The 25,127-nt window shown below is 52.0% G+C and overlaps 1 protein-coding gene across 2 annotated transcripts; it reads left to right on the top strand.

Annotated features, from left to right (window-relative positions):
* LOC311514696 (C-type lectin-like) lies at positions 1-22,200 on the top strand. Of its 2 annotated transcripts, none has more exons than XM_084617346.1 (6): positions 1-23; positions 111-241; positions 3,841-3,986; positions 4,427-4,564; positions 17,948-18,062; positions 21,864-22,200. In XM_084617346.1, the coding sequence occupies exons 1-6, from the start codon at positions 19-21 to the stop codon at positions 21,929-21,931; spliced, it is 603 nt and encodes a 200-aa protein (XP_084473472.1). In that variant the 5' UTR covers positions 1-18; the 3' UTR covers positions 21,932-22,200. The 2 variants fall into 2 exon arrangements, with proteins under 2 accessions (XP_084473472.1, XP_084473473.1); XM_084617347.1 differs by having other exon boundaries at positions 4-23; positions 162-241.
* Positions 22,201-25,127: the final 2,927 nt, after the last annotated feature.

Below are 25,127 nucleotides of genomic sequence, written 5' to 3'. Positions count from 1 at the left end.
TGATCTCAGTCCTGACAGATGGGGTGAGGGGGCTGGGGGCGGGGGGGGAGGAAATAGCTTTCATTTTATCTGTTATCTCAGCCCTGACAAATGCTTTCTCCTGGTCACAGGGACTGTCTCAGGTTCTTGTGGCCCATCTCCCTGGTGTGTTTTCCCCCCAGGGGAAGCGAGAAGATGCGGCCAGTCGCCTACTTCAGCCTCTGTCTCCTCGGCTGCCTGATCTTTAGCCCCTTGCTGGAAGGTGAGTCCCTGCCCGGCCCCCAGTGCTGGAGCCCCCAGGTGCTGTTTGCCCTCAATAGGAAGTGAATTCATTTCACTCAGGGGGCCCCAGCCCCACCATGTTGGAGAAGCCACCACAGCTGTGTCCCCAGAGCCCCTTCCCCAACAAGCCCATTAATCCAGACCCCACCCAGCAGCTCAGCACCTGCCCGAGGAGAGAGGCTGCTTCCTGCTGCCCCTGGCTTGAGTGCAGAGGGAATCCCTGAGACCTCCTGGGGCTGAGTGTGAGAGACAGGCTGGGAGCTAAACCTGCCCCCATCTCCTGCTGCTGCCTAGGGAATGACTTTCCTCACCGGGTGGGGGGTCGCGTCCTACCCAGGGAACAGAATGTGGGGAAAATGTCCCAAATGAGTCACTTCTCTTTTCACTGGGCTCAGAATGGTGCCTCTTCGTCAACTTGATCCCTCTGCTTTTGATAACCCAAAACCTTCCCTCTTTCTCCCCTCCAAAGAAAAATCTGGGGATCACAGACTATTTCTCTCCCCCTGAACCCCTTCCTTACATAGCCCCACAAATCTCTGCAGTTACTCCACATACTGCTAATCCCTCCCACACCCATCTGTTAGTAGCTCTCTGCCTTCCCTTCCCTCTATGGGTCCTCAGCTATCAGAGAATCATAGAAATGTGGGGCTGGAAGGGGCCTCCAGAGGTCACCTAGTCCAGGCCCACCCCCCATACTGAGGCAGGACCAAGCAAATCTACATCATCCCTGACAGGTGTCTGTCCAACCTGGTCTTAAAAACCTTCAGTGACAAGGAATCCACAACCTCCCTTGGGAGCCTGTTCCAGAGCTTCCCTGCCCTGCGAGTTAGAGAGTTTCTCCTAATATCTGACCTAACTCTCCCTTGCTGCAGATTAAGTCCACTGCTGCTTGTCCTGCCTTCACTGGACATGGAGGCAATTGATCACCGTCCTCTTTATGACACCCCTGAACATACATGAAGACTGTTCTCAGGTCGCCCTTAGTCTCTTTTCTCAAGGCTAAACATGCCCAGTTTGTTTGACCTTTCCCCATAGCTCAGATTCTCTCAACCTTTCATCATTTCTGTTGCTCTCCTCTGGACTCTCTCCATCTTATCCACGTCTTTCTGAAAGTGCGGTGCCCAGACCTGGACACAGAACTCCGGCTGAGACCTCGCCAGTGCCGAGCCAAGCAGGACAATGACCTCCTGTGTCTTACACACAACACTCCTGTTAACACACCTGTGACAGTCCTCGCTCGGGGGTTAGTCGGTAGGGGAACGTTCCCTAGTGGTCAGGGCTTAGGCACATGACGTGCAGGGGGTTTGTTGGCAGGGGGGCCCAGGCCCTCCCACTACACCAGGCTCCAACCCAGGGCCCTTTGGGGGCTCTCAGTTATCTGACAACCAGGGCAGCTTAAGGCTGCCCTCCCTGGGCCAATTCCTACCACCCCCTCCCCGTGATTGTCCCCAGGACACTGTCTGGGTTTGCATGGTGTGAACAGTGTCCGTTCACCACCCAGCACCTTCTGGCGGCTGCGTGCAGGGGGTAGCTCTCTTCCTCTCTCACGTTGGCATCTGCCTCCTCCTGCAATATGGCCCCCTCCTGGGCCCGATCAGCCCTAGGGCCTTCCCCTTCTAGGGCCGTCCAAGCCAAGTGCAGGGGAATTAGCAAAACTCAGAGTCCATGGGAGAGGGGAATACTCCGCTCCCAGGCTGCTTCTGTAATAGGTCCTCCCTTCCCTCAGTGAGGATATGGACAGTTGTCGAGGGGAGAGATTCTGCCTTTCCCTTAGCTCAGCTCCCCTCTGCTGGAGCGGCAGGTCACAGGTCTGCTCTCTTCCCTGGGCTACCACCAACTGAGCTGCTCCCCTTCCCTTTAACTCCTCCTCCAGTTGGAGCATTTCCTACAGGTGTGGTGGAGCCGCAAGTTCCCTAACCTCTGTTTGCGCACGGTGGGGTTTGTATACCCCGTCACAGCACCCCAGGGTGATATCAGCCGCCTTCTCAACTGCATCACACTGTTGACTCATACTCAGTTTGTGACCCACTCGAACCTCGAGATCCTTCTCAGCAGCGCTATCGCCTAGCCAGTTAGTCCCCATTCTGTGCTTGTGCATTTGATTCTTCCTTCCGAAGGGAAGAACTTCGCACTTGTCTTTATTGAATTTCATCTTGTCGATTTCAGACCAATTCTCCAACTTGTCAAGGTCATTTTTAATTCTAATCCTGTCCTCCGAAGTGCTAGCAACCCCTCCCAGCTTGGAGTCATCCATTGTGAAGTCCATTGTGATTATTGTGCTGCTGTAATTTCTACTCTTCCTTAGAATCATGAAATCTTTCATTTCATGGTCACTTTCACCCAATTATCTTCACTTCAGATTCTCAACCAATTCCTCCCCGTTAGTCAGAATTAAGTCTAACATGGCTTTTCTTCTTTTTACTTTCTGCGCTTTGGGAAATAGATGTTATCTCCAATACATTCTAAGAATGTTTTTTAAAATTTTATGTTTTGCCATATTGCTTTTCCAACAGATATCTAGGAAGCTGAAGTCCCCCCATTAGTACCAGGGGTCTTGTCTTTTGGATATTTCTGTTATTTGTTCTAGAAATACCCCATCCACCTCCTTCTCCCCCTGATTTGGTGATCTAGAGTAGATCCCTACCATGACATCACCCCTCTTTTTTCCCCCTTTTATCTTTACCCGGAGACTTTCAGTTGGTCTGTCTCTCACCTTCTGGACCTCAGAACAAGTATATACATTCTTGATGTCTAATACATAATCTCCTCCCTTTTTTCTCTGACTGTCTTTCTTGAACAAGCCATACCTCTCTATGCCAGTATTCCAGTCATGAGATCTATCCCACCAAGTCCCTGTGAGGCCAGCTAAGTCATGATTTAGCTTATATACTCATACTTCCTGTTCTTCTGTTTATTCCCCATACTCCTTGCGTTTGTGTATAGACACCTGAGATGCAGAGCAGATTCCCACCCTGTTATCCCTCTTGTTGCTCCTATGACCCCATTGTAATTTTCCATTTCCCCTCCCCCAACATTTAATCTTCTGTTAAGGTCACCTGTGGGATTTTGTCACTGCCCCTTTTCAGCCCAGTTTAAAGCCCTCCTCAGTAGGTTGGCAAATCAGTGTGTGGCGTCCCTTCATCCTCTAACATACTACAATGCCCCCAACCTCCCCTCTGCTCCCAGTCCCACCAGTGTCCCCATGACACCCAGTGCTGCCCACCTCACCCCATAACCCCCTGTATACTTTGACTCAACCCCCTTGCTACCCCGCCCCATCAGGTTCCCCAGTGCCCCTGCACAGAAGATAGGAGGCGACCATCTTCCTTGAGGGCAGCCCAGCTCCTGTCCCCCCGGGAAGGGAGACAGTGGTAATGTTCACTAGGACAGCCTCACTGCCACGGACAGAGGGGGCAAGGGGGGGCAGCCGGTTTCACGGAGTGGCTTCAGCTCCATGGAAAGTAGCAGGAGACAGTGGCCATTTTGAGAGAAGGCAAACGTTCCGAGGATTGTTGAGATCTGCAGGAGCTGGAATGATGGCAACTGACAGCTCCGATCCCATTCTCTTCTCCGAAACAGCCTCTCCCCGCCATTTCCTCTCTCCCCATCCCGCCTCCTCTCTCGGATCAGGAGCCGAGGCCAGGTCCTGTCCCAGTGGCTGGCTGTACTACCATCACCATTGCTACGGGTTCTTCCCCGGAAAAACGACCTGGGCAGAGGCTGAGGTACCAGGCTCCTCTCAGGGGCCCCTGGGGACGTGTGGGTTAGTTGGGGGGGGCTGGAGGGGTTGGTGGCGTCACCACTGGTCCCTGGGCCCAGGTGCTGGAACTAGGGCGACGGGCGGTGCAGCCGCACCCCCGGCTTGAAGTGGTTTCCATCACGCCCAGGGTTCGCGGCTTGGTTCGGTGGCTCTCAGCACCCCCACTGTGCAGCTGTTCCAGCTGTCCCTGTCCGGGGGTGTCTCTCTGCAGCGGTGGGGTGGGGAGGCTGCAGAGGTGACGTGGCTGGTGCCAGGCCCTGGGGCTCGGGAACAGGCACCGAGAGGGGGCTCTCTCCTCACAGCCGTCCCTGCTCCTGCTGAGCCTGGTGGGGCAGGACCCCACACCAGTGCCAAACAGCGCCCCCTGCAGGGGGGTAACAGGCCTCACCGATGTCCCTGCCACAGGTGGAGTGTCAGCATCAACGCAAGGGGGCCCACCTCGCCTCCATTCTCAATGAGGCAGAAGGGAACGTGGTGGCCAGATACATCAAGATGTCAGGCTCCAAGGATTCTGTGTGGATCGGACTCCACAACCCCCAGCATGTGAGTGCCCCGAGCCGGCTTTGGCCTCTGGCAGCTGCTTCTCCTATTGGAGGTTTCCCAGGCACTCTGCAGAGACCATGCTCCATGGACCCTTCATAGGAGCTGCCAGGATCTCCCTCCCCCATTCCTTCTCCCCTTCTCCCTGTCATGGGCACCAGCATCTCCCACTGCACTCCACCTTTAACCCCTGCCCTCCTGCACCCTTTCCATCTCCATCCTACGTTGAGGTCTAACTCCCCTTTGGCTTTTCCCTTCTAAATACAGCCAGGCCCTGGTCTCCCTGGTCATCAAATGAACCTTTGACCTGAACCTGCCTCTCCAACTACTGCCCGATTTCCCTTCCCCTCTCCCACTTCATGCAATGTGCAGTGCCCTCCCCCCACATCCCATCTCCACTCCACCCTCACCAAGTTTTTTAGCGACTTTTTCCTGCCCAAAACTTGAGTCTCTGCTCCCCAGTGGCCTCTGGATTGCCCCTGACACTGCTGGTTGCTCCCTCAGCTTGGGGATCGTGTCATCACCTGCTTCCCCTTAGGAGAGCCCCCAGCTCCTTAGGGCAGGGAGATGAAGGGGGAGCAGTCACAGGCTGGGAAGGAGGCCCCAGATGGGGACGTAGCAGTTGCAAGTGTAACGCTTCTGCCAGGTGGAGTTGACAGCAACCAGGCCTGGGTTCAATATGTAGGGGTTCCTCTTAACAATATAACACAGAACTGGCTCGAGCCCCCACCTGGTAACCTGGGACAATTACACACCACCCCTGGACACCTCTAAGAGGCCATACTTCTCCTCTCATACCCACCAAGTGTGGGTGTAGAAAATAATTTTTTAATAGAAGGAGGGAAGGAACCCAGCATTAATTTGGGAAAACGCCACAAGCAGGATTCTTAAACATAAAACCATGAACAAACCCTCCACCCCATAGTGTGCTGGGTAGCGCCCTTCTATTTCAGGGTTGAGTCCAAAACCCTTTCATTTATCTGTGATGGGTTCCCCTCTAGGATGCCACCTGGAATTGGGGTACCACTGAGCACCCTGACTCACTAGCCTGGGCTTCTTCTCACACTGTACTGCTGTGACAAGCTGCAAAGCCCTCCAGTCTGCACTTTCACCAGCATTCACACAGGTAGGGACACACCCTGCTGCAGTTACACACAGGCTCTCTGACAACCAGCTTCCCAGCCTAGGACCCCAGAGCAGCACCGTCCTGCCCTGGTCAAATCTGGCCAGTGTAAAGGTTTATTACCCGGTCCGACGCTCCCTCAATGTGAAGAGGAAAACGCACACTTGTGGTAACCAAGCAGAGGCTTCCCCCAAGCACTGCAGTCAAAGCTCACTGGTTTAGAGTGAAACAAAAACAAGTTTATTAACTACAAAAGATAGATTTTACGTGATTATAAGTGATAGCAAACAGATCAAAGCAAATTACCTAGCAAATAAAGCAAACTAAGCTTAATATACTAAATAGATTGGATATGAATTAGCAGATTCTCACCCTTACTCATGGCACAGGCAGACTTTAGAGTCTCAAGGCACAAACTATGCTTGCTTTACAGCTTGGAATTCCTAGGTGTTTCATACAGAGGCTAGAAATCCCGTTAGCCTGGGTCCAGCACTTCCCCCAGTTCAGTCTTTTTTCCTCAGATGTTTCCAGGAGTCTCCTTGTGTGGGGAGTGAAGAACCACAGATGATGTCACTCTCTGCCTTTAGCATAGGGTGGGAACCCTTTGTTTCAAAGCTTGGTTCCCAGAGCGGTTTGTGGAAAAATACTGATATCCCAAGATGGAGTCCAGCATCATGTGGCCTGGTCACATGTCCTTGTAGAGTCATAGCAGCCATCACTCACAGGCTGTCTCTAGCATTCTCAGGAAGGCTCATCAGGTGGGGGATAAGCTTCTCTTAAGGCCTATTGTTCTTTCTAATGGCCCATAACCCTGAATAAGCCCTTTACAACCAGCTATTTAGACTGAAAGCATGCTGTCTAGTGGACGATACCCAGGTGTAACTACATTTGAAGTACAGATACATAGTCAGTATTTATAACTTCAGATAGAAAAACTATATATGTGTAACCCTTCTGCCCGTCAGAGTTGGCAGCAACAAGGGCCGGGTTCAATATCTAGGGGTTCCATTCCAATAACACAATGCAAACCGGCTCGAGCCCCCACCCAGTGACCTGGGACCAATATATACCACCCCCGCTGGGCGCCTCCAAGAGGCAATACTTCCCCTCTCGCAAGCACCTAGTCTGAGTGTAGCAAAAGTCTTTTAATAACAGAGAGAAACAATGTGGCATTATGTTGGGGAAACACCACCAACAGGATTCATAACACAACCCATGAGCAAAAACAACCCCACCCCAGGCAAATTGGGGCATGCCCTTTTCCCTTTGGTTCTTGAGTCCAGCAACCCCAAATCACCCAAAGTCCCAAAAGTCCAATGCCCCAAAAGTCTCTGTCCCTGGTCAGGGCAGCCCCAGAGTTCGAAAGTTTATCGGCGGAGCTTTACCTCCCAATCTGGGTGGAAATGGGACAGGGGTAAGAGGCACCTTACGTGATCTGAAGCTGACCGCCCCATAGCTCCATAGCGGCGCTCCGCTCCGCCAGCCGCCCCACGAACTCCTTCGCTCAGCTGCGCTCCGCTCCGCCAGCCGCCCCACGAACTCCTTCGCTCAGCTGCGCTCCGCTCCGCCAGCCGCCCCACGAACTCCTTCACTCAGCTCCACAGCCCACAAGCAGCTCCTGCCATCCACACACTGCTCCACGTCGAACTGCTTCACCAGCCGTCCCGCAAATTGCTCCACAATATATCTTCAGGCTCCCCCACTACTTAACACAACACTCAGTGATTTCAGCTCTTAGGTGAATTCAGCTTATAGTAGGGGAGCCCCAGTGCTGGTGCACTGTCAGCCCAAAGTGAGCTCAGCAGCCTATAACTAGACTTCTAATGAAATCAAAATTAGCTCTGATATTCCACAGTGGAGAGAGGAGGAAGTGCAATCAGCATGTAAGGCCCTCACCAAGGGGCCCATGCTACCAAGTATTAATACTTGTCCCCAGCCTCTCTCCATTCACACAGTTTTGGAACCCATGACCCTTGCCTAGCGAGTGCTACTTAGTTGATGGTGAATCCCTCCATCATAACAAAAGGCCACGTACAGTTCCAAGCACAGTTCCCATAATCAGGGTAATAGCAATTTATTCTTCCTGCCCCAATAACAGAGACACTGGGGATCCCACAGCAGCCAAAGTGACCATTTGGGCAGCTATGGTCTCATTCTAGGCGTGGTGGGTGTGCCTATGCAAATGAGATCGGCCCCTGAAGTTCTTTTCCACAACTTGCCACACCTCACCACCAGATGTCAGGGTGGAGCTCATCCTGACACTGCTTACATCCTCCCCCCAGCCGAGACTTTGTCGTCCCGACAAATCACACTCCCTTTATACCAACTCATTGGTTTCCTCCAAAGGGCCTCAGGAAGCCCACTTTAGCTTCCACAAGCCTGTGTGCTAAATGTATTGGCTCCTCACTAGTCACCCCAGGTGCATCATAAGTTAACCGTTTCACTGGTCTTATCACCCTGTCTCGTCTATTGAGAATCTCTGTTGCCGAAGTAAGGGGAACATCCTCTTGAGTGACGGATGGAGAGGCTTCCCTGGAGGGTCCCTCGGCTACTGGCGTAGGCCCCTGCACTCCTAGTTCTAATGCTGGAGGGTCCAAGGTGCCCAGGACATCCTCTACCTGACTGTCCCCATTGTCCAATAACCTGTGTTTGTCATCACAGGGGGGTCTCATCAGCAGCACCGGGGTATCAGAAAGGGGCCTAAATAGTTCCGCCAATGGGTTTAGGGCGGAAAAGGGAGAACTCTCGTTTGGTTCAGCTGATCGAGACTGAAATCTTGTCTCCATCCCAGGATACACCAGGGTTGTGTCTTCCTCCTCAGACTCACTCTCAGATGTGCAGAATAGGGGTAAGTTAGCTGCAGGGGGCCCACTGTCTGTGTTGGATGGCGGCTTTGGTCTAGCACCTCTGTTCTGCCCGGCGGCCCTGCCGTGGCCCATCTCACAAGGGGTGCTTACCAATTCCCCCACAGGGAGCAAAAGGTTTCTATGCACCGTCTTTATTTGCCCTGGACCGTCTTCAGGTTTGATCTTGTAGACCGGCAGATCTCCCAGCTTTTCCATCACCAGGTAAGGTATTGCCTTCCATCTGTCAGCTATCTTGTGTTTGCCAGCAATACCCAAATTTCGCAGCAGGACTCTGTCCCCCGGCTGGAGCTCCTGCGAACGCACTCTAGCATCATATCGATGTTTGTTGCGGTCTGCGTTCTTCCGAGCCGCAGCGGTAGCTAAGCGATAAGCATCCCGCAGCTTTTCTCTTAGTCGGGATACATATTGCTGATGAGTTTCATAGCTATCTCCATCCTCTGATACACCAAAGCACAAGTCTATGGGTAATCTTGGTTCTCGCCCAAACATCAAGAGATATGGGGTGACTCCCGTAGCATCGTTCTTTGTGGCATTGTAGGCATGCACCAGAAATGCGACATGCTGGCTCCAGGTTGTCTTCTGCTCTGGTCGCAAAGTTCCCAACATATCTAATAGGGTTCGATTGAACCTCTCTGGCTGAGGATCACCTTGGGGGTGATAAGGCGTTGTCCTAGACTTTTTAATTCCTGCTATCTTCAGCACCTCCTTCAGAAGGTGACTCTCAAAATCCCGCCCCTGATCAGAGTGTATCCGAGCCGGGAATCCATAGACTGAGAAATATTTGTCCCACAATACTCGAGCAACGGTGGTGGCCCTCTGATCACGTGTGGGATATGCTTGTGCATACCGTGTAAAATGGTCAGTCACTACTAGAATGTTTCCAACATTCCTCTTGTCTACCTCTACAGACAAGAAATCAATGCATACCAACTCCAAAGGTTTGTTGCTGGTGATGTTCTTGAGATATGCAGCCCTCGTGGGCAGAGTTTTCCTTTGAACACATCGAGCGCAAGTCTCACATTTCCTGCGAACATCTTCAGCCATTCGGGGCCAATAGAACCTACTACGAATAAGTTCCAGGGTCCTCTCCATCCCTAAATGCCCAAAGTCATCATGCAGGGCCCTCATGGCCAGGGCTCTGTACTTTTTTGGCAGTACTAGTTGTGCTCGTTGTTTTTGTAAAGGGTCAGTGGTCATTCGGTGTAGCACTCCCTGAATCAGTTTTAGTTTGGTCCATTCTCTCAATAGTAGTTTACCCTCCGGGTTAGGTGGGACAACCGCAGTTGGGCTTCGCCCCTCCCTTTTGGCAAGTAGTGTATCACGAATGTCAATATCTTGCCGCTGGGCTTCTTGCCAGTCAGCCGCATTGAGCATGGGCAAAGGAGATTGGTCTAATGCAATATAGTTCACCGAAGCAGAAGGCATGCATTCAGGGGGCAGGCCCAAAGCTTCTGCAACACATCCCTGAAAGTCTTCACGGGCCTCTGGCTCTCGGCGACTCACACTGCAAATAGCTCTCACTCCATCTGTGGGTATCACAGCAACTTCTGGAGCCTGCGGACGCCTGGACAATGCATCTGCATCTACATTGCTTCTCCCTGATCGGTACTGAATGCTGAACTCATAGCTAGCCAAGGCGGCCACCCATCTCTGCCCTGTAGCATCCAGCTTAGCACTTGTTAACACATAAGTCAGTGGATTGTTATCTGTCCACACCTGGAACTGAGCACCATACAAGTAGTCTCGAAATTTCTCAGTGATGGCCCATTTCAAGGCCAAAAACTCCAGCTTGTGGGTGGGATAGCGAGTTTCACTATCAGACAATCCTCGGCTGGCAAAGGCTACAGGTTTACATTTGCCTTCCACTTCCTGGTACAGGACTGCTCCCAGACCCTCCAAACTGGCATCAGTATGCAGGATAAATGGTTTGCTTGGGTCAGCAAAAACTAGGACTGGAGCATGAGTTAGGCAAGTAATGATTTCTTGAAAAGCCCTTTCACATCTCTCATCCCACCGTGGCCCAAATGGTGCAAAGGGGCCATTGTGTCTCTGCACAGGAGGCTTTGGGGACCTCCCCTTATTCTTGGACTTAGATTTGTTCTTGCTGAACTGATGTCCCCTGGTAAGATCATTCAGAGGCTTTACAATCGTAGCATAGTTTTTCACAAATCTGCGGTAGTAGCCACTAAATCCAAGGAAGGTCTTGAGTTCTCTGTAGTTACTTGGACGTGGCCATGTAGTGAGTGCTTCTATTTTATCAGGATCAGTACTCACACCTTCTTGGGACACAATGTGACCCACATACTTCACTGAGGTTCTGCAGAACTGGCATTTGTCAATTGAAAGCTTCAGACCATAATCCTCCAACCTATCAAGCACTTTAAGAAGTCTTTCTTCATGCTCCTCTAAGGTTCTTCCAAACACAATCAGGTCATCCAAATAAACTAACACTTGCAGTAAATTCATGTCTCCCACAACTTTCTCCATGAGACGTTGAAAGGTGGCAGGTGCTCCAGAAATCCCTTGGGGCATGCGTTCAAACTCATAAAACCCTAATGGGCAGATGAAGGCTGTCTTCTCCTTATCTTCTTCTCCCAGAGGGATCTGGTAGTATCCACTTCGAAGATCCAACACAGAGAACCACTGGCTTCCCAGCAAACAGTCTAAGGCGTCTTGCACTCGAGGCATAGTGTACTGGTCGACCACAGTACGGCTGTTTAGGGTGCGGTAGTCAATACACATCCGGATTTTCCCATTCTTTTTGCGGACTACCACAATGGGTGAGGCGTATGGGCTGCGGGACTCTGTAATGATGCCATTCGCAGCCAGCTCCTGAAGATGATGTCGCACATCTTCCATCTCAGAGAGAGCAATCTTCCTAGATCTCTCCCTGAAAGGTCGAGAGTCATGTAGTCTGATATTGTGCTCTACTCCTTTTGCACATCCCACATCCCACTCATGCAGTGAGAACACCTTGGATCTTTCACAAAGTTTCTTCCTCAGGCGATCTTTCCAGTCCTCGGACACTGGTGAATCTCCAAAGTCAAACTTTGCTGGGTCTATTGCCGAAACTGGAGTTTCATACTGGGGTTTTACAATCGACTCAGGCTCAAAGAGGTCTGCTATCTTTTGTCCTTGCTTCACAAAAATATCACGACTCGTTTCATTAGCAATCAATATAGTCACCCTTTCCTGGGCTTCAGCAGGTAGGGTTATGACTCCACTGGGGACCAGCACTCCTTCAGGGAGCTCTCCTCCCATCGGCTGCTCTATCATTGCTAACGTCCCTTTACTGCCTTTCAGACAGGTACTCATGACAAGCACTTCTTGCTCCGTCCTTGCAGGCACTACTAAGGGGGTTGTGCCCGCGTACTTCAGTGCCCCAAGCGGTAGCTCAGATGTGTCCCTTTTAGCGCTCTCAATTTTCCTATAGGCTTCAGCACAAAGCGTATGGATCATCAGGGTATTCAGGTACTGGTCCCCAGCCCGCCTTCTGCAGTAATCCGCGAGTACCTTGAAGAGACTGGAGTTGGTCCCTATCAGCACAGACACATCAGAAGTCCCTTTAGGGTCAGGGCATATTAAGGCAGCTGTGTCTACCTCTTCTCTTACCCCAGCAACCTCCTCTGGGAATTCCAGGTGCACTATGACATACCCTTGATAGGGGTATTCATCCATGCTGAGGCCACATAGGCCAAGGCCAGTCAGTGGCTGTATAGGCAGGTGCCTAAGCATCTGTTGGTAGAATGACTGAAATATAATAGTCACTTGAGATCCAGTGTCAAGCACTGCTTTACACTCCACCCCTTCGATCCTCACCATGACCTCTGCTCGAGGCCCTATCAGTCCTGCAGGGATCCCAGCTGGACAGTCTTTTCTGGGGGAATCTTCAAATCCTGCAGACCTGGGGGGTCCCCGTCCCCAGACCCTCTGGCAGCTACCGGATCTCTCCCAACTGATCCTCAGCTTTCCATACACTAAGGAGGGGTTTTCTTCATTACGGCACTTGGCAGCACTGTGTCCATCCTGACCACATCGGTAGCAGAAGAATTGACCTTTCCCCCTTCGCCTGGGGGGGATGGTGGCTCTAAGTGCGGGCTTCTCAATCGCCACAGTTTGAGGCTTCTTATTCCTAGAAGTCTTAACTCGGTCAACGGTACTTTGCAGCTCAGCTATCCGTTCCGTCAGGACCTGCATTTGTTGGGCAAGTTCCTCTCTGGTGCTCACCATCAGTACACTGGCCATTTGCAGTGGTGTTGTGCTGGCTGGCTCCGATGTTTGGGCTTCCCAAAACTCACTGGCAGCCTGCCTTTCTTCCTCCTCTCGGACCTCTTTTATCAGCTGGGAGTAACTTGGGGGATGTTCCCGTCGTTCTCTTAGCCGGAGATGAAGTAGAATCGGGTTCTGATACTGAGTTCCTCTTACAATTTGAGCCAGTCTGGTCTGATCCATCTGCTCAGCAGTCACTGCTCCCCTCATGACAGCTCTCTGAAGCAGTCTCTCCAGTCTCTGTATGTAGGCTGAAGCCTTCTCGCCCTTTTGTTGTCGGGAATTAAGGAACTTACAGTAGCTGTCTTCAGGGCCCTCTACGCTCCCAAAGTTGTGTTCAAGGGCCTCTAGGCAGTCCTTCACACTGACCCCAGGGTCAATGAGCTTCAGGGTGCGAATCACATCTAATGCTGGGCCGCCAAGGCTCTCTATAAGGCATCTTCGCTTTTCTGCATCTGGTACGGCCCACTCTTGCAGCATTTCAGTGGTATGCTCTAACCAGGGTTCAAACTCCTCCTCCCCAGCAAATAATCTTAACTTACGACAAGAGTCTGACTCAGCATGGGGAAGCACAACCTTTTCCAATATTTGCCCCAGAGCTTTTGTCCAATCATCAGCCGAGGCTGCAGCCTCTGAGCTAGAAGCTGCTGAGCCAGGGCCCAACAAACCTGACATATTAGCCATTATACAAACAGTAATTTCCTCAAAATATAAGCACAAACAAAAAAAAATATAAATTGTTTCCCAATGTAGTGGATCACTCAACAGGTGCTTGCGAGGGGTACTGACCCAGGCGATCCCGGACGAGCCCCCAAAAATGTAACCCTTCTGCCCGTCAGAGTTGGCAGCAACAAGGGCCGGGTTCAATATCTAGGGGTTCCATTCCAATAACACAATGCAAACCGGCTCGAGCCCCACCCAGTGACCTGGGACCAATATATACCACCCCCGCTGGGCGCCTCCAAGAGGCAATACTTCCCCTCTCGCAAGCACCTAGTCTGAGTGTAGCAAAAGTCTTTTAATAACAGAGAGAAACAATGTGGCATTATGTTGGGGAAACACCACCAACAGGATTCATAACACAACCCATGAGCAAAAACAACCCCACCCCAGGCAAATTGGGGCATGCCCTTTTCCCTTTGGTTCTTGAGTCCAGCAACCCCAAATCACCCAAAGTCCCAAAAGTCCAATGCCCCAAAAGTCTCTGTCCCTGGTCAGGGCAGCCCCAGAGTTCGAAAGTTTATCGGCGGAGCTTTACCTCCCAATCTGGGTGGAAATGGGACAGGGGTAAGAGGCACCTTACGTGATCTGAAGCTGACCGCCCCATAGCTCCATAGCGGCGCTCCGCTCCGCCAGCCGCCCCACGAACTCCTTCGCTCAGCTGCGCTCCGCTCCGCCAGCCGCCCCACGAACTCCTTCGCTCAGCTGCGCTCCGCTCCGCCAGCCGCCCCACGAACTCCTTCACTCAGCTCCACAGCCCACAAGCAGCTCCTGCCATCCACACACTGCTCCACGTCGAACTGCTTCACCAGCCGTCCCGCAAATTGCTCCACAATATATCTTCAGGCTCCCCCACTACTTAACACAACACTCAGTGATTTCAGCTCTTAGGTGAATTCAGCTTATAGTAGGGGAGCCCCAGTGCTGGTGCACTGTCAGCCCAAAGTGAGCTCAGCAGCCTATAACTAGACTTCTAATGAAATCAAAATTAGCTCTGATATTCCACAGTGGAGAGAGGAGGAAGTGCAATCAGCATGTAAGGCCCTCACCAAGGGGCCCATGCTACCAAGTATTAATACTTGTCCCCAGCCTCTCTCCATTCACACAGTTTTGGAACCCATGACCCTTGCCTAGCGAGTGCTACTTAGTTGATGGTGAATCCCTCCATCATAACAAAAGGCCACGTACAGTTCCAAGCACAGTTCCCATAATCAGGGTAATAGCAATTTATTCTTCCTGCCCCAATAACAGAGACACTGGGGATCCCACAGCAGCCAAAGTGACCATTTGGGCAGCTATGGTCTCATTCTAGGCGTGGTGGGTGTGCCTATGCAAATGAGATCGGCCCCTGAAGTTCTTTTCCACAACTTGCCACACCTCACCACCAGATGTCAGGGTGGAGCTCATCCTGACACTGCTTACATATGTATACAAAGAGGATAATCATATTCAGCAAATCATAACTTTTCCAGTCACACCTCACATGACTTATCTTGCATAAAATCCATCACAATTATGCTATAATCCTATCACTATGAAGAATATGGGGTGCAGTGTCACAGTACCCCTCCCTTCTCTGTCTACCGCACCCCACTCACATTTGTTATCCTTAGTCAGTGAACACCCCAAGTTCAGAGGTGCACCTGCGTGTTCACCTCACAGCCTCGTGGGATAGGGAGGAGAAGGCATCTTGTTCACTCCACCATCCGGGCCCTTGCTCTAGCATCATCTGCCCTGCCCGGCGGCCACCTCTCTGCTCCACTGTTTGCTGAGGCCCACCCGCTGTTTCCTGTGCCGCTTGTCACTGACGCACACCGCCACTTTCTCTTGCCACCTGCCTCTCTTCTGTGATCTCTGCAGCTTGGTCTGCTGAGGTTCCACCCGGCTCTCAGTGACTTTCGGCTCTCCGTGGAGAACCTCATTGCTGAAGCAGGCTTGGCAGAAACGCTGTCCCACAGCAGACGTTTTCAGCTGTAGTGATCGCTTAACAAAAAAAAAGACCCCTAATGGAGCCTTAATTAGCTCTGTCTTTGAACAGTAGGAGGGGCATTTTAAACCATGCCTAAGACTCTTAGGCAGAGCCCCTACCTCCAGGGAAGACACCTATCCCCACCCCCTCTCACCCTTCACAGGGTCTGGCATCTGAGCCGCCTGGTTAGCGAGTTCAGTTCAGCTGAGGGTGACCTCCTCAGTCAGGGCAGGCTAAGCACCGTTCTGCTGCCCTTTCCTGATACAGTAAGGATAACAACATTTCATTAGCCTACGTTCAGTACTAAAGCGATTTGTAACCCAACACCAGCCAGAGTTGATCACTTTGCCAGCCCAGCTCTGTCTGCTCATACCTAGCCAGACTGGGTTTGTTCATTTAATTACGGTCCGGTCCTGAAGCCCAGCTCTTCACTAGTTGTCAGGGCAGAGCTCATTCAAGCCTTGCTTACATGAACATAGGACTGAAAAGAACCTGCAGGCTCACCGAGTCCAGCCCCCGCTATGGCAGGCAACCCTGTTATATCATCCCCTTTGTAAACTTGTCAAGCTCCATCTGAAGCTTTGTCTCCATCAGTTTCCTTTCCATCCAAACTTTTCATGGGGGCGCTGGGGTCAGGAGGCCCCCTGAACAGCACACACAGACACAGGCTATGGATCCCATTAAGAACGGCCATACAGTGTGTCAAGGTTCCTTCCCCACTCTGAACTCTAGGGTACAGATGTGGGGACCTGCATGAAAGACCCCCTAAGCTTATTCTTACTAGCTTAGGTTAAAAACTTCCCCAAGGTACAAACTTTGCCTTGTCCTTGAACCCTATGCTGCCACCGCCGAGCGTTTTAAACAAAGAACAGGGAAAGAGCCCACTTGGAGACGTCTTCCCCCAAATATCCCCCCAAGCCCTATGCCCCCTTTCCTGGGGAAGGCTTGATAATAATCCTCACCAACTGGTACAGGTGAACACGGACCCAGACCCTTGGACCTTAAGAACAATGAAAAATCAATCAGGTTCTTGAAAGAAGAATTTTAATTAAAGAAAAGGTAAAAGAATCACCTCTGTAAAATCAGGATGGGAAATACCTTACAGGGTAATCAGATTCAAAACATAGAGAATCCCTCTAGGCAAAACCTTAAGTTACAAAAAGACACAAAAAACAGGAATATACACTTCATCCAGCACAGCTTATTTTACCAGCCATTAAACAAAAGGAAATCTAATGCATGTTCCAGCTAGATTACTTACTAACTTAACAGGAGTTGTAAGGCTGCATTCCTGATCTGTTCCTGGCAAAAGCATCACACAGGAAGACGAACCCTTTGTCCCCCTCCCCTCCAGATTTGAAAGTATCTTGTCCCCTCATTGGCCATTTTGGGTCAGGTGCCAGCGAGGTTCTCTTAGCTTCTTAACCCTTTACAGGTGAAAGGGTTTTGCCTCTGGCCAGGAGGGATTTTATTGCACTGTATACAGAAAGATGGTTATCCTTCCCTTTATATTTATGACACAGGGTCAGACCAAAGGTCCATCCAGCCCAGTATTCTGTCTACTGACAGTGGCCAATGCCAGGTGCCCCAGAGGGAGTGAACCTAACAGGTGATGATCAAGTGATCTCTCTCCTGCCATCCCTCTCCACCCTCGGACAAACAGAGGCTAGGGACACCCATTCCTTACCCATCCTGGCTAATAGCCATTAATGGACTTAACCTCCATGAATTTATCCATGATCAAACAGGTAATGATTCCTCAGACCTGAGGCTGGATTGAACCCAGAGCCGGAAACGTGTGAGGCTCTGTATCCCATTTTCTAGTCTCCTCATCCATCTAGCTCCCCCTGGCCTGGAAAGAGATTGGATCTAGTACTCTGACTCCCAAAGCCAGAGCCAGCACCCCTAGAGGTGAAAGGCCCCATGTCCCCTTCTCTGATTCTACTGAGCTAGCCAGTCCTGATAACTTGGGGCCAGACTGGTGCTCAGCCCACTACAGGAGAAAAGGCCCTGTATCCCATTCCCTGACCCAACCAGCATCTCCATCTCAGGTGCACTTTTCTTTTGCTTAAACAAGATGAGATCACCCAGCTTAAAACCACCAGTGCCCCACGGCAGGCTGTGCCCATGGGGTTTAGGGACTAGAACATACTCTAGAGCGACTCTGTTCCATTACGAGGACTTTTGTTAATTCAGGCAAAGAGCTTGGAAGGCAGAAGGTAAAGTTTATGTGCTAAGTGTTACTATTGGATCAGGGTCTCCAGGGCCTCTTCCCCTGAGCTGGCCTCTCCCCACCCACTGCCCCACGGACCTTCCCCGACTCCCTCCCACTGCCTGAGTAGGGCACATCTTTGTTGGGTTCAGGTGTTTCTATGGTGCCTTATCACCAAGGTCTCTTCTCCCCGGGACCCAACAACCTTTCTTCCCTGTCTCTGCAGAACAATTGCTGGAAGTGGACAGATGGGTCGCTGTATCATTACAGTGCTTGGAACCCTGGGGAACCAAACAATGTGCATAACGCTGAGTACTGTATCGAGCTGCTGAAGTACAGGGGTAAGCAGACAGCTCAAACACACATTCACCCACAAAGGAGCCAAGACAGGACCTGGCAGAGATGGCCTCCTGTCCAGGCACCCTGCCTCTCTCTCTCTGCTCACACTGCTGCGCTCCAGAGATAATCCCCTCATCTCACCTGGGAACTCCTCCCCCACGCGTCCCAGGTTGAGGCTCGGCTCAGCTCCAGTCCGAGGCAGGCCAGGCTGTACATTTGGCCCCAGATGCTCAGTTAAAGGGAAAGACCAGAGCAGAGGAATTGCCCACTAGGGGCCACATAGGTGGGGCATGGGTTCTTCAGTTGGTGCCTTGGTGGCTTTTGCCACCCTGATTCCGGAGGCAACCAGGGGGCTCTTTGGGCCCCAGGGCAATTTAGAGCAACCTCAGGGCTGCTCTGACTGTGGCAGTAACAACCTGGATTGCCAGAGCTCAGTGGCTTCCGCCACACCCTGCCTGTCCCTTATGCTGCGGGGGCCAGGACTGGGCAGGGCAGCTGTCTCTGCTGGGTTTCCCTACGCACAAGGAATCCCCAGCTGGCCGTTTAAGCCAGCTTCCAGCTATCCGTGTTGCTGGAGTGTCCTGGGGGGCGGAGAGGGGCTGAGGGTCTCATCCCATTCGCTGGCAATAGGACAGAGAGCTGGGTGAACAGGGAAAGCTCACTCCCTAATTCATGAGTGACTCATTGTTCATGAAAACAACCAGGAGTTCGGTGGCACCTTAAAGACTAACAGATTTATTTGGGCAGAAGCTTTCGTGGGTAAAACCCCACTTCTTCAGATGCATGGAGTGAAAATTACAGATGCAGACATAAATATACTGGCACATGAAGAGAAGGGAGTTACCTCATAAGTGGAGAACCAGTGTTGACAGGGCCAATTCGATCAGGGTGGATGTAGTCCACTCCCAACAATAGATGAGGAGGTGTCAATTCCAGGAGAGGCAAAGCTGCTTCTGTCATAAGCCAGCCACTCCCAGGCCCTATTCAAGCCCAAACTAATGGTGTTAAATTTGCAAATGAATTTTAGTTCTGCTGTTTCTCTTTGAAGTCTGTTTCTGAAGTTTTTTTTTGTCCAAGTACAGCTACTTTCAAATCTGTTACTGAGTGTCCAGGAAGATTGAAGTGTTCTCCCACTGGCTTGTGTGTGTTACCGTTCCTGATGTCCAATTTGTGTCCATTTATTCTTTACGTAGGGACTGTCCGGTTTGGCCAACGTACATGGCAGAGGGGCTTTGCTGGCAGAGGATGGCATAGATCACATTAGTAGCCATGCAGGTGAATGAGCCCCTGATGGTGTGGCTGATGTGGTTGGGTCCTCTGATGGTGTCACATGAGTAGATATGGGGACAGAGTGGGCAACGAGGTTTGCTACAGGGATAGGTTCCTGGGTTAGTGGTTCTGTGGTGTGGTGTGTAGTTGCTGGTGAGTATTTGCTTCAGGTTCGGGGGCTGTCTGTAAGCGAGGACCCAGAAATCACCTACTACAGGACAGGCGCCACAAGGAAAATAACAGAACGCCACTGACCATCACATACAGCCCCCAGCTAAAACCTCTCCAATGCATCATCAACGATCTACAACCTATCCTGGAAAACGATCCCTCACTCTCACAGACCTTGGGAGACAGGCCAGTCCTTGCTTACAGACAGCCCCCCAACCTGAAGCAAATACTCACCAGCAACCACACACCACACAACAGAACCACTAACCCAGGAACCTATCCCTGCAACAAAGCCCGTTGCCAACTGTGTCCACATATCTATTCAGGGGACACCATCACAAGGCCTAATAACATCAGCCACACTATCAGAGGCTCGTTCACCTGCACATCCACCAATGTGATCTATGCCATCATGTGCCAGCAATGCCCCTCTGCCATGTACATTGGTCAAACTGGACAGTCTCTACGTTAAAGAATAAAGGGACACAAATCAGATGTCAAGAATTATAACATTCATAAACCAGTAGGAGAACATTTCAATCTTCCTGGACACTCAATAACAGATTTGAAAGTAGCTGTACATGAACAAAAAAACTTCAGAAACAGACTTCAAAGAGAAACAGCAGAACTAAAATTCATTTGCAAATTAAACACCATTAATTTGGGCTTGAATAGGGACTGGGAGTGTCTGGCTCATTACAAAAGCAGGTTTGCCTCTCCTGGAATTGACACCTCCTCATCTATTGTTGGGAGTGGACTACATCCACCCTGATCGAATTGGCCCTGTCAACACTGGTTCTCCGCATGTGAGGTAACTCCCTTCTCTTCATGTGCCAGTATATTTATGTCTTTGCATCTGTAACTTTCACTCCATGCATCTGAAGAAGTGGGGTTTTACCCACGAAAGCTTCTGCCCAAATAAATCTGTTAGTCTTTAAGGTGCCACCGGACTCCTGGTTGTTTTTGTGGATACGGACGGATACGGCTCTCCCCCGATCATTGTTCATGGGCCATGCTAGTCACGTGACTCGCCCAGCCACAGATGCTCCTGAGTCTGAGTGTTCAGGAGCGTTGGCACGAATGCTCCTTCCCTCAACCTCACACTGGGCAGAATTTGCTTTTCCATTATCTCCTACTGAAAAAGAGTCATTCATCCAATCATGGAGCGGGAGCAATGCCATGTGACCTGCATGACCAATCACACACTCAGCAAATCGTTAAAGTGAAAAATTTGCAAAGCCAGTGTGGGTACCATTTCTGAATAACGCGCCCAGGGCTCTGTGGCACTGCAAACGGGAGAAAGGGTGAAGTTCACAGCAATTCATAGATTCAGAGATACTAAGGTCAGAAGGGACCATTATGATCATCTAGTCCGACCTCCTGCACAACGCAGGCCACAGAATCTCACCCACCCACTCCTGCGAAAAACCTCTCACCTATGTCTGAGCTATTGAAGTCCTCAAATCGTGGTTTAAAGACTTCCAGGAGCAGAGAATCCTCCAGCAAGTGACCTGTGCCCCATGCTACAGAGGAAGGCAAAAAACCTCCAGGGCCTCTTCCAATCTGCCCTGGAGGAAAATTCCTTCCCTACCCCAAATATGGCGATCAGCTAAACCCTGAAAAAATATGGGCAAGATTCACCCGCCAGAATCCTTTGTGCTGTCCCTTGGGGAGAGATGCTGCCCCGGGCCACACACAAACCCAGATGTGCAGGAGATGGAGGTAGGGCCGGCTCATTCAGCACAGAGCGAGCTGGTGTCACACTTCCTGAGCTTGTCTCCCTGCTGGCACCTAGCCAGGGCTCTCACGCTCTCCTTTCTGGCCTTTTGAGGGGTGTTGGGGGGGGGTGGTAACAGCAGTCGCAGATCGAGAGGCAGCGTGGTCTAGTGGACAGGTACGGGACTCTGACTCCAGAGACCTGGCTTCTATTCCCAGCCCTTCCACTGAGCTGCTGGGTGACCTCGGGCAAGTCACTTCTCCACTCTGGGCCTCAGTTTCCCTTCCCACCTCTTGTCTATTTAGACTGTGCGCTCTCTGGGCAGGGATTGTCTGTCAGTGTGTGTATGGACACAGCACCTAGCACCAAGAGGCCCCGTTGTGCTCTCATCAGACACATTCCAACACAATAGAAGAGGGTCTTCCACTGTCACGCTGACTCAGCGTCCCTCAGAGAGCGATGGAACCTGTCCCTGTCTGAGGCACATGGGCCTTCACCTTCAGCCTCCTCATCCTCACAGCCTCCTGCACAGGAGCTGTGGGGTCTTCTCTCAGCAGGATGCAATGAGGGGGGGGGGTCACTGTAAGGGCAGGAATGGCCCCACTTGCCCTTCCCCTGCCCCAGTGTTTTCTGTTTTGCCTTCTAGATTTTAAGAAATGGAACGATATTACCTGTAACAAGCAAAACACCTACATTTGCAAGTATGGACTCTAGCGAGGGGAGTCGCTCGCCTGCGCCTGAAGGGGGAGCTCAGCACCTGGGATGCAAAAGACCTGGGCTCCTTGGGCATGATCAGGCAACGTCCCAGACATTCGGATGCTTTTGCTACTTCAAGGACCAGTCCCCTCCCTCCCTGAGAGACCAGATCTCACTTCCCCAGCCGCAAACTCTCTTCCCCCAAGTGTCTCTGTTCGAGTTACACTCCTGCCCCTTCCCCTCAATGTCTGCATCCCACTACAATAATAAACTCTCCTGAGCATGCAGTTCTGTGTGTCTCCTCTGTCCCATTCCTGGCCCCCATGTAGACGAGTCCATCCTGCCCCCTCTGACTGTGTCCTGAACCGCCCAGATCCCACTGGAGGAGAGGAAGGGAACCCCCAGAGGGAGGCAGGATGGGCCTGGCCTTTTGGATAAGGGACAGGATTTGGTCTCCCTCCAGAGATCTGCAATAAGCAGAGTTTCCTCTTTTCTGGCCCACCCTCCCTGTGTCATCTCCTCCTGGTCTCATCTCCACTCAGGCACTAAGTGCCTCAAAGCAGGGACGTGTCTGTCTGTTCTGTAAACATCAGAGCCCCGCAGAGCTGGAATCGTGACTCAGGCTGCGAGTTTGTGACGGAGGTCACGGATTCTGTGACTTTCCGGGACCTCCGGGACTTTTGCAGCAGCCGGTGAGCCTGGCTCGGGGGCAGCTCAGGCAGTTCCTGCACCAGGAGCACCAGCCACTGCTGGGGCAGTCCCAGGCCACCATGCCCACCCACCCCCCCCAGCGCTTACCTGGGGGGCTCCCCGGAAGCGGTGACATCCCCTCGCTCAGCTGCTATTCAGAGATGTGGCCAGGCAGCTCTGTGCACCTGCTTCCACCCAGGGCACCATCCCCGCAGCTCCCATTGTCTGGGAGGCGGCCAACGGGAGCGGTGCTTGCAGGCAGAGGCAGCGCACAGAGCTGGGCTGGCCACGCCTCCCCCTAGCAGCTGAGTGAGGGGGATGTCGCTGCTTCCGGGGAGCCCCCCAGGTAAGCACTGCCAAGAGCCCACCTCACCCTATCCCTTGCCCCAATCCCCTGCTCCTCCCACACCCAAACTCTGCTGCTGGGGAGGGGGAAGGCATGGAGCCGGGTAGGGAGCCTGCCAGCCCCACCAACTCCCAGCACCACCAGGGTCCCAGGCCATGCGCTGCTGCCCGCCCTCTCTCCATCACCAGCAGGGGTCCCGGGTCACACCCCCCACCACCTGCCCACCCCAGCACAGGGCCACCCTCCCCCAGCACCCACAGGGCCTCTGGGCAGCCCCCGCCCCCCAGTTTTAGTCACCAGTATTTTTAGGAAAAGTCATGGACAGGTCACAGGCCATGAATATTTGTTTACAGCCCGTGACCCATCTGTGTCTTTTACTAAAAATACCCATGACTAAAACGTTGCCTTAATTATGACCCTCCACAGCCGGCACTAGAGGACTAAGAGCTAGTAGCTGAGAGCTGTAGCAGACTCCTAGGATCAGGCACTGCGAGGGACACGTAGCACACACACTTATTTGTCTGCTACACATGGTGGCTGCTGCTGGGATTAATACACAGTGGCAATGTGATCATTTGTGGAGTAGGAATCCCACTCAGGAATCATCACAATTTTCATGCAAAGCAGCAAGTTAACAAAGCTTGGCGGAGTGCTGTATAGAAAGACACATTGCTGGTCCTCATTGTGAATGGGGTGCCTCAAAGCCTCCCTGATTCGAATAGTCCCCGACCTGTTGTGCCCCTCTAATAGCCCTGGTATCTGACTGCTCAAAATCAGCTCCCAGGCGATCCGCCTCCGCGCTCCACCCTGGGGGAAACTTTTCACCCTTAGCCTCACAAATATTATGGAGTGCTCACAAGGCTGCTATGATCATGGAAATATTTTCCTCATTTAGGTCTAACTGCCACAAAGGCAGCACCAGCATGCTTTTAATTTGCCACAGACACATTCTACGGTCATTCTGCACCCTCTCCGCATATTGTTGAAGTGCTCCTTGCTGCTGTCCAGGTTTCCTGTGTAAGGCTTCACATATGGGAATAAGGGGTATGCTGGGTATAAGGGGTATGCTCGGTCTCCCAGGATCACTGGCCATTTCAACATCCCCCACTGGAATCTTCTGGTCTGGAAAGACAGTCCCTGCTTGCAGCTTTCTGTACAGGCCAGTGTTCCTGAAGATGCAACGCCCTGCGCTGATGCCAGTGAAATGCCTATGGTGCTCCACAAGTGCCTGCAATACCATAGAGAAGTACCCCTTTCTATTGATTTACTCCATCGCAAGATGGTCCAGGGCCAAAATTGGGATATGTGTTCCATCTGTCGCCCCACAGCGGTTAGGGAATCCCGTTGCTGCAAAGCCTTCCACTATTTCACACACATTGCCAAGAGTCACAGTCCTTCGTAGGACAATGCAGCTAATGGTCCTGAACACCTGCATTAATGCAGCCCTGTGATGGGGTGGATCAACCCCCCACTGCTACATCAGGGGTTAATCCTTCCCTCCTAGCAGAAGAAGCCCTGCCTCTGAGGCTCTGCCAGGCATGCTCTGTCTGGAAGTCAGGTATAAAAGTCTGCAGAGCTGCTCAGTCAGGGGGAACTGCCAGAGGGGAAGGAGGCTTGTCACTCTCTCCAACAGAGGAGAGGCCTGCACCCAGGATGCAGAGGCCAGACACGCCCAGACACGCTGCAGAGGGGAGGCAGAGGATGCCACAGATCTGGCAGAATCTGAGCAAGGGGTAGGAAGTGACCCAGAGAGTCCTTAAAGGGGAACGGTGCTGAGACCGTTCAGGCCGGTGTGTTTCAGGAGGATCCCCACCAGACCACTGGTGAGGAGAACTCGCCACCAACAGGGCCCTGGGTCGGGACCTGGTGGAGGGGCCGGGCCTGGGTCCCCCTACCTCAGCCACTCACCTTTGAGAGGGGATGGCCCACACAGTGAGTTGGTAGGACTCTGGTCATTGGGCCGTACTGCCCTAGAGGTGCATCATATAGAGTCCGACTGCTAAGCTGCATTACCCCATCAGGGGAGGGGAATTAGGTAGACTGGCCATTGGGCCATACTGCCCTAGGAGTGCATCGTATAGACTCCGGCCACTAGGCTGTATTACCCCATCAGGGGAGGGGAATTAGGTAGACTCTGGCCATTGGGCTGTACTGCCCTAGGGGTGCATTTTATGGACT

Source organism: Lepidochelys olivacea, assembly GCF_965140295.1.
Source record: "Lepidochelys olivacea isolate rLepOli2 genome assembly, chromosome: 1".
Taxonomy (NCBI): Eukaryota; Metazoa; Chordata; order Testudines; family Cheloniidae; genus Lepidochelys; species Lepidochelys olivacea.
This window is presented reverse-complemented; position numbering and strand designations above follow the sequence as displayed.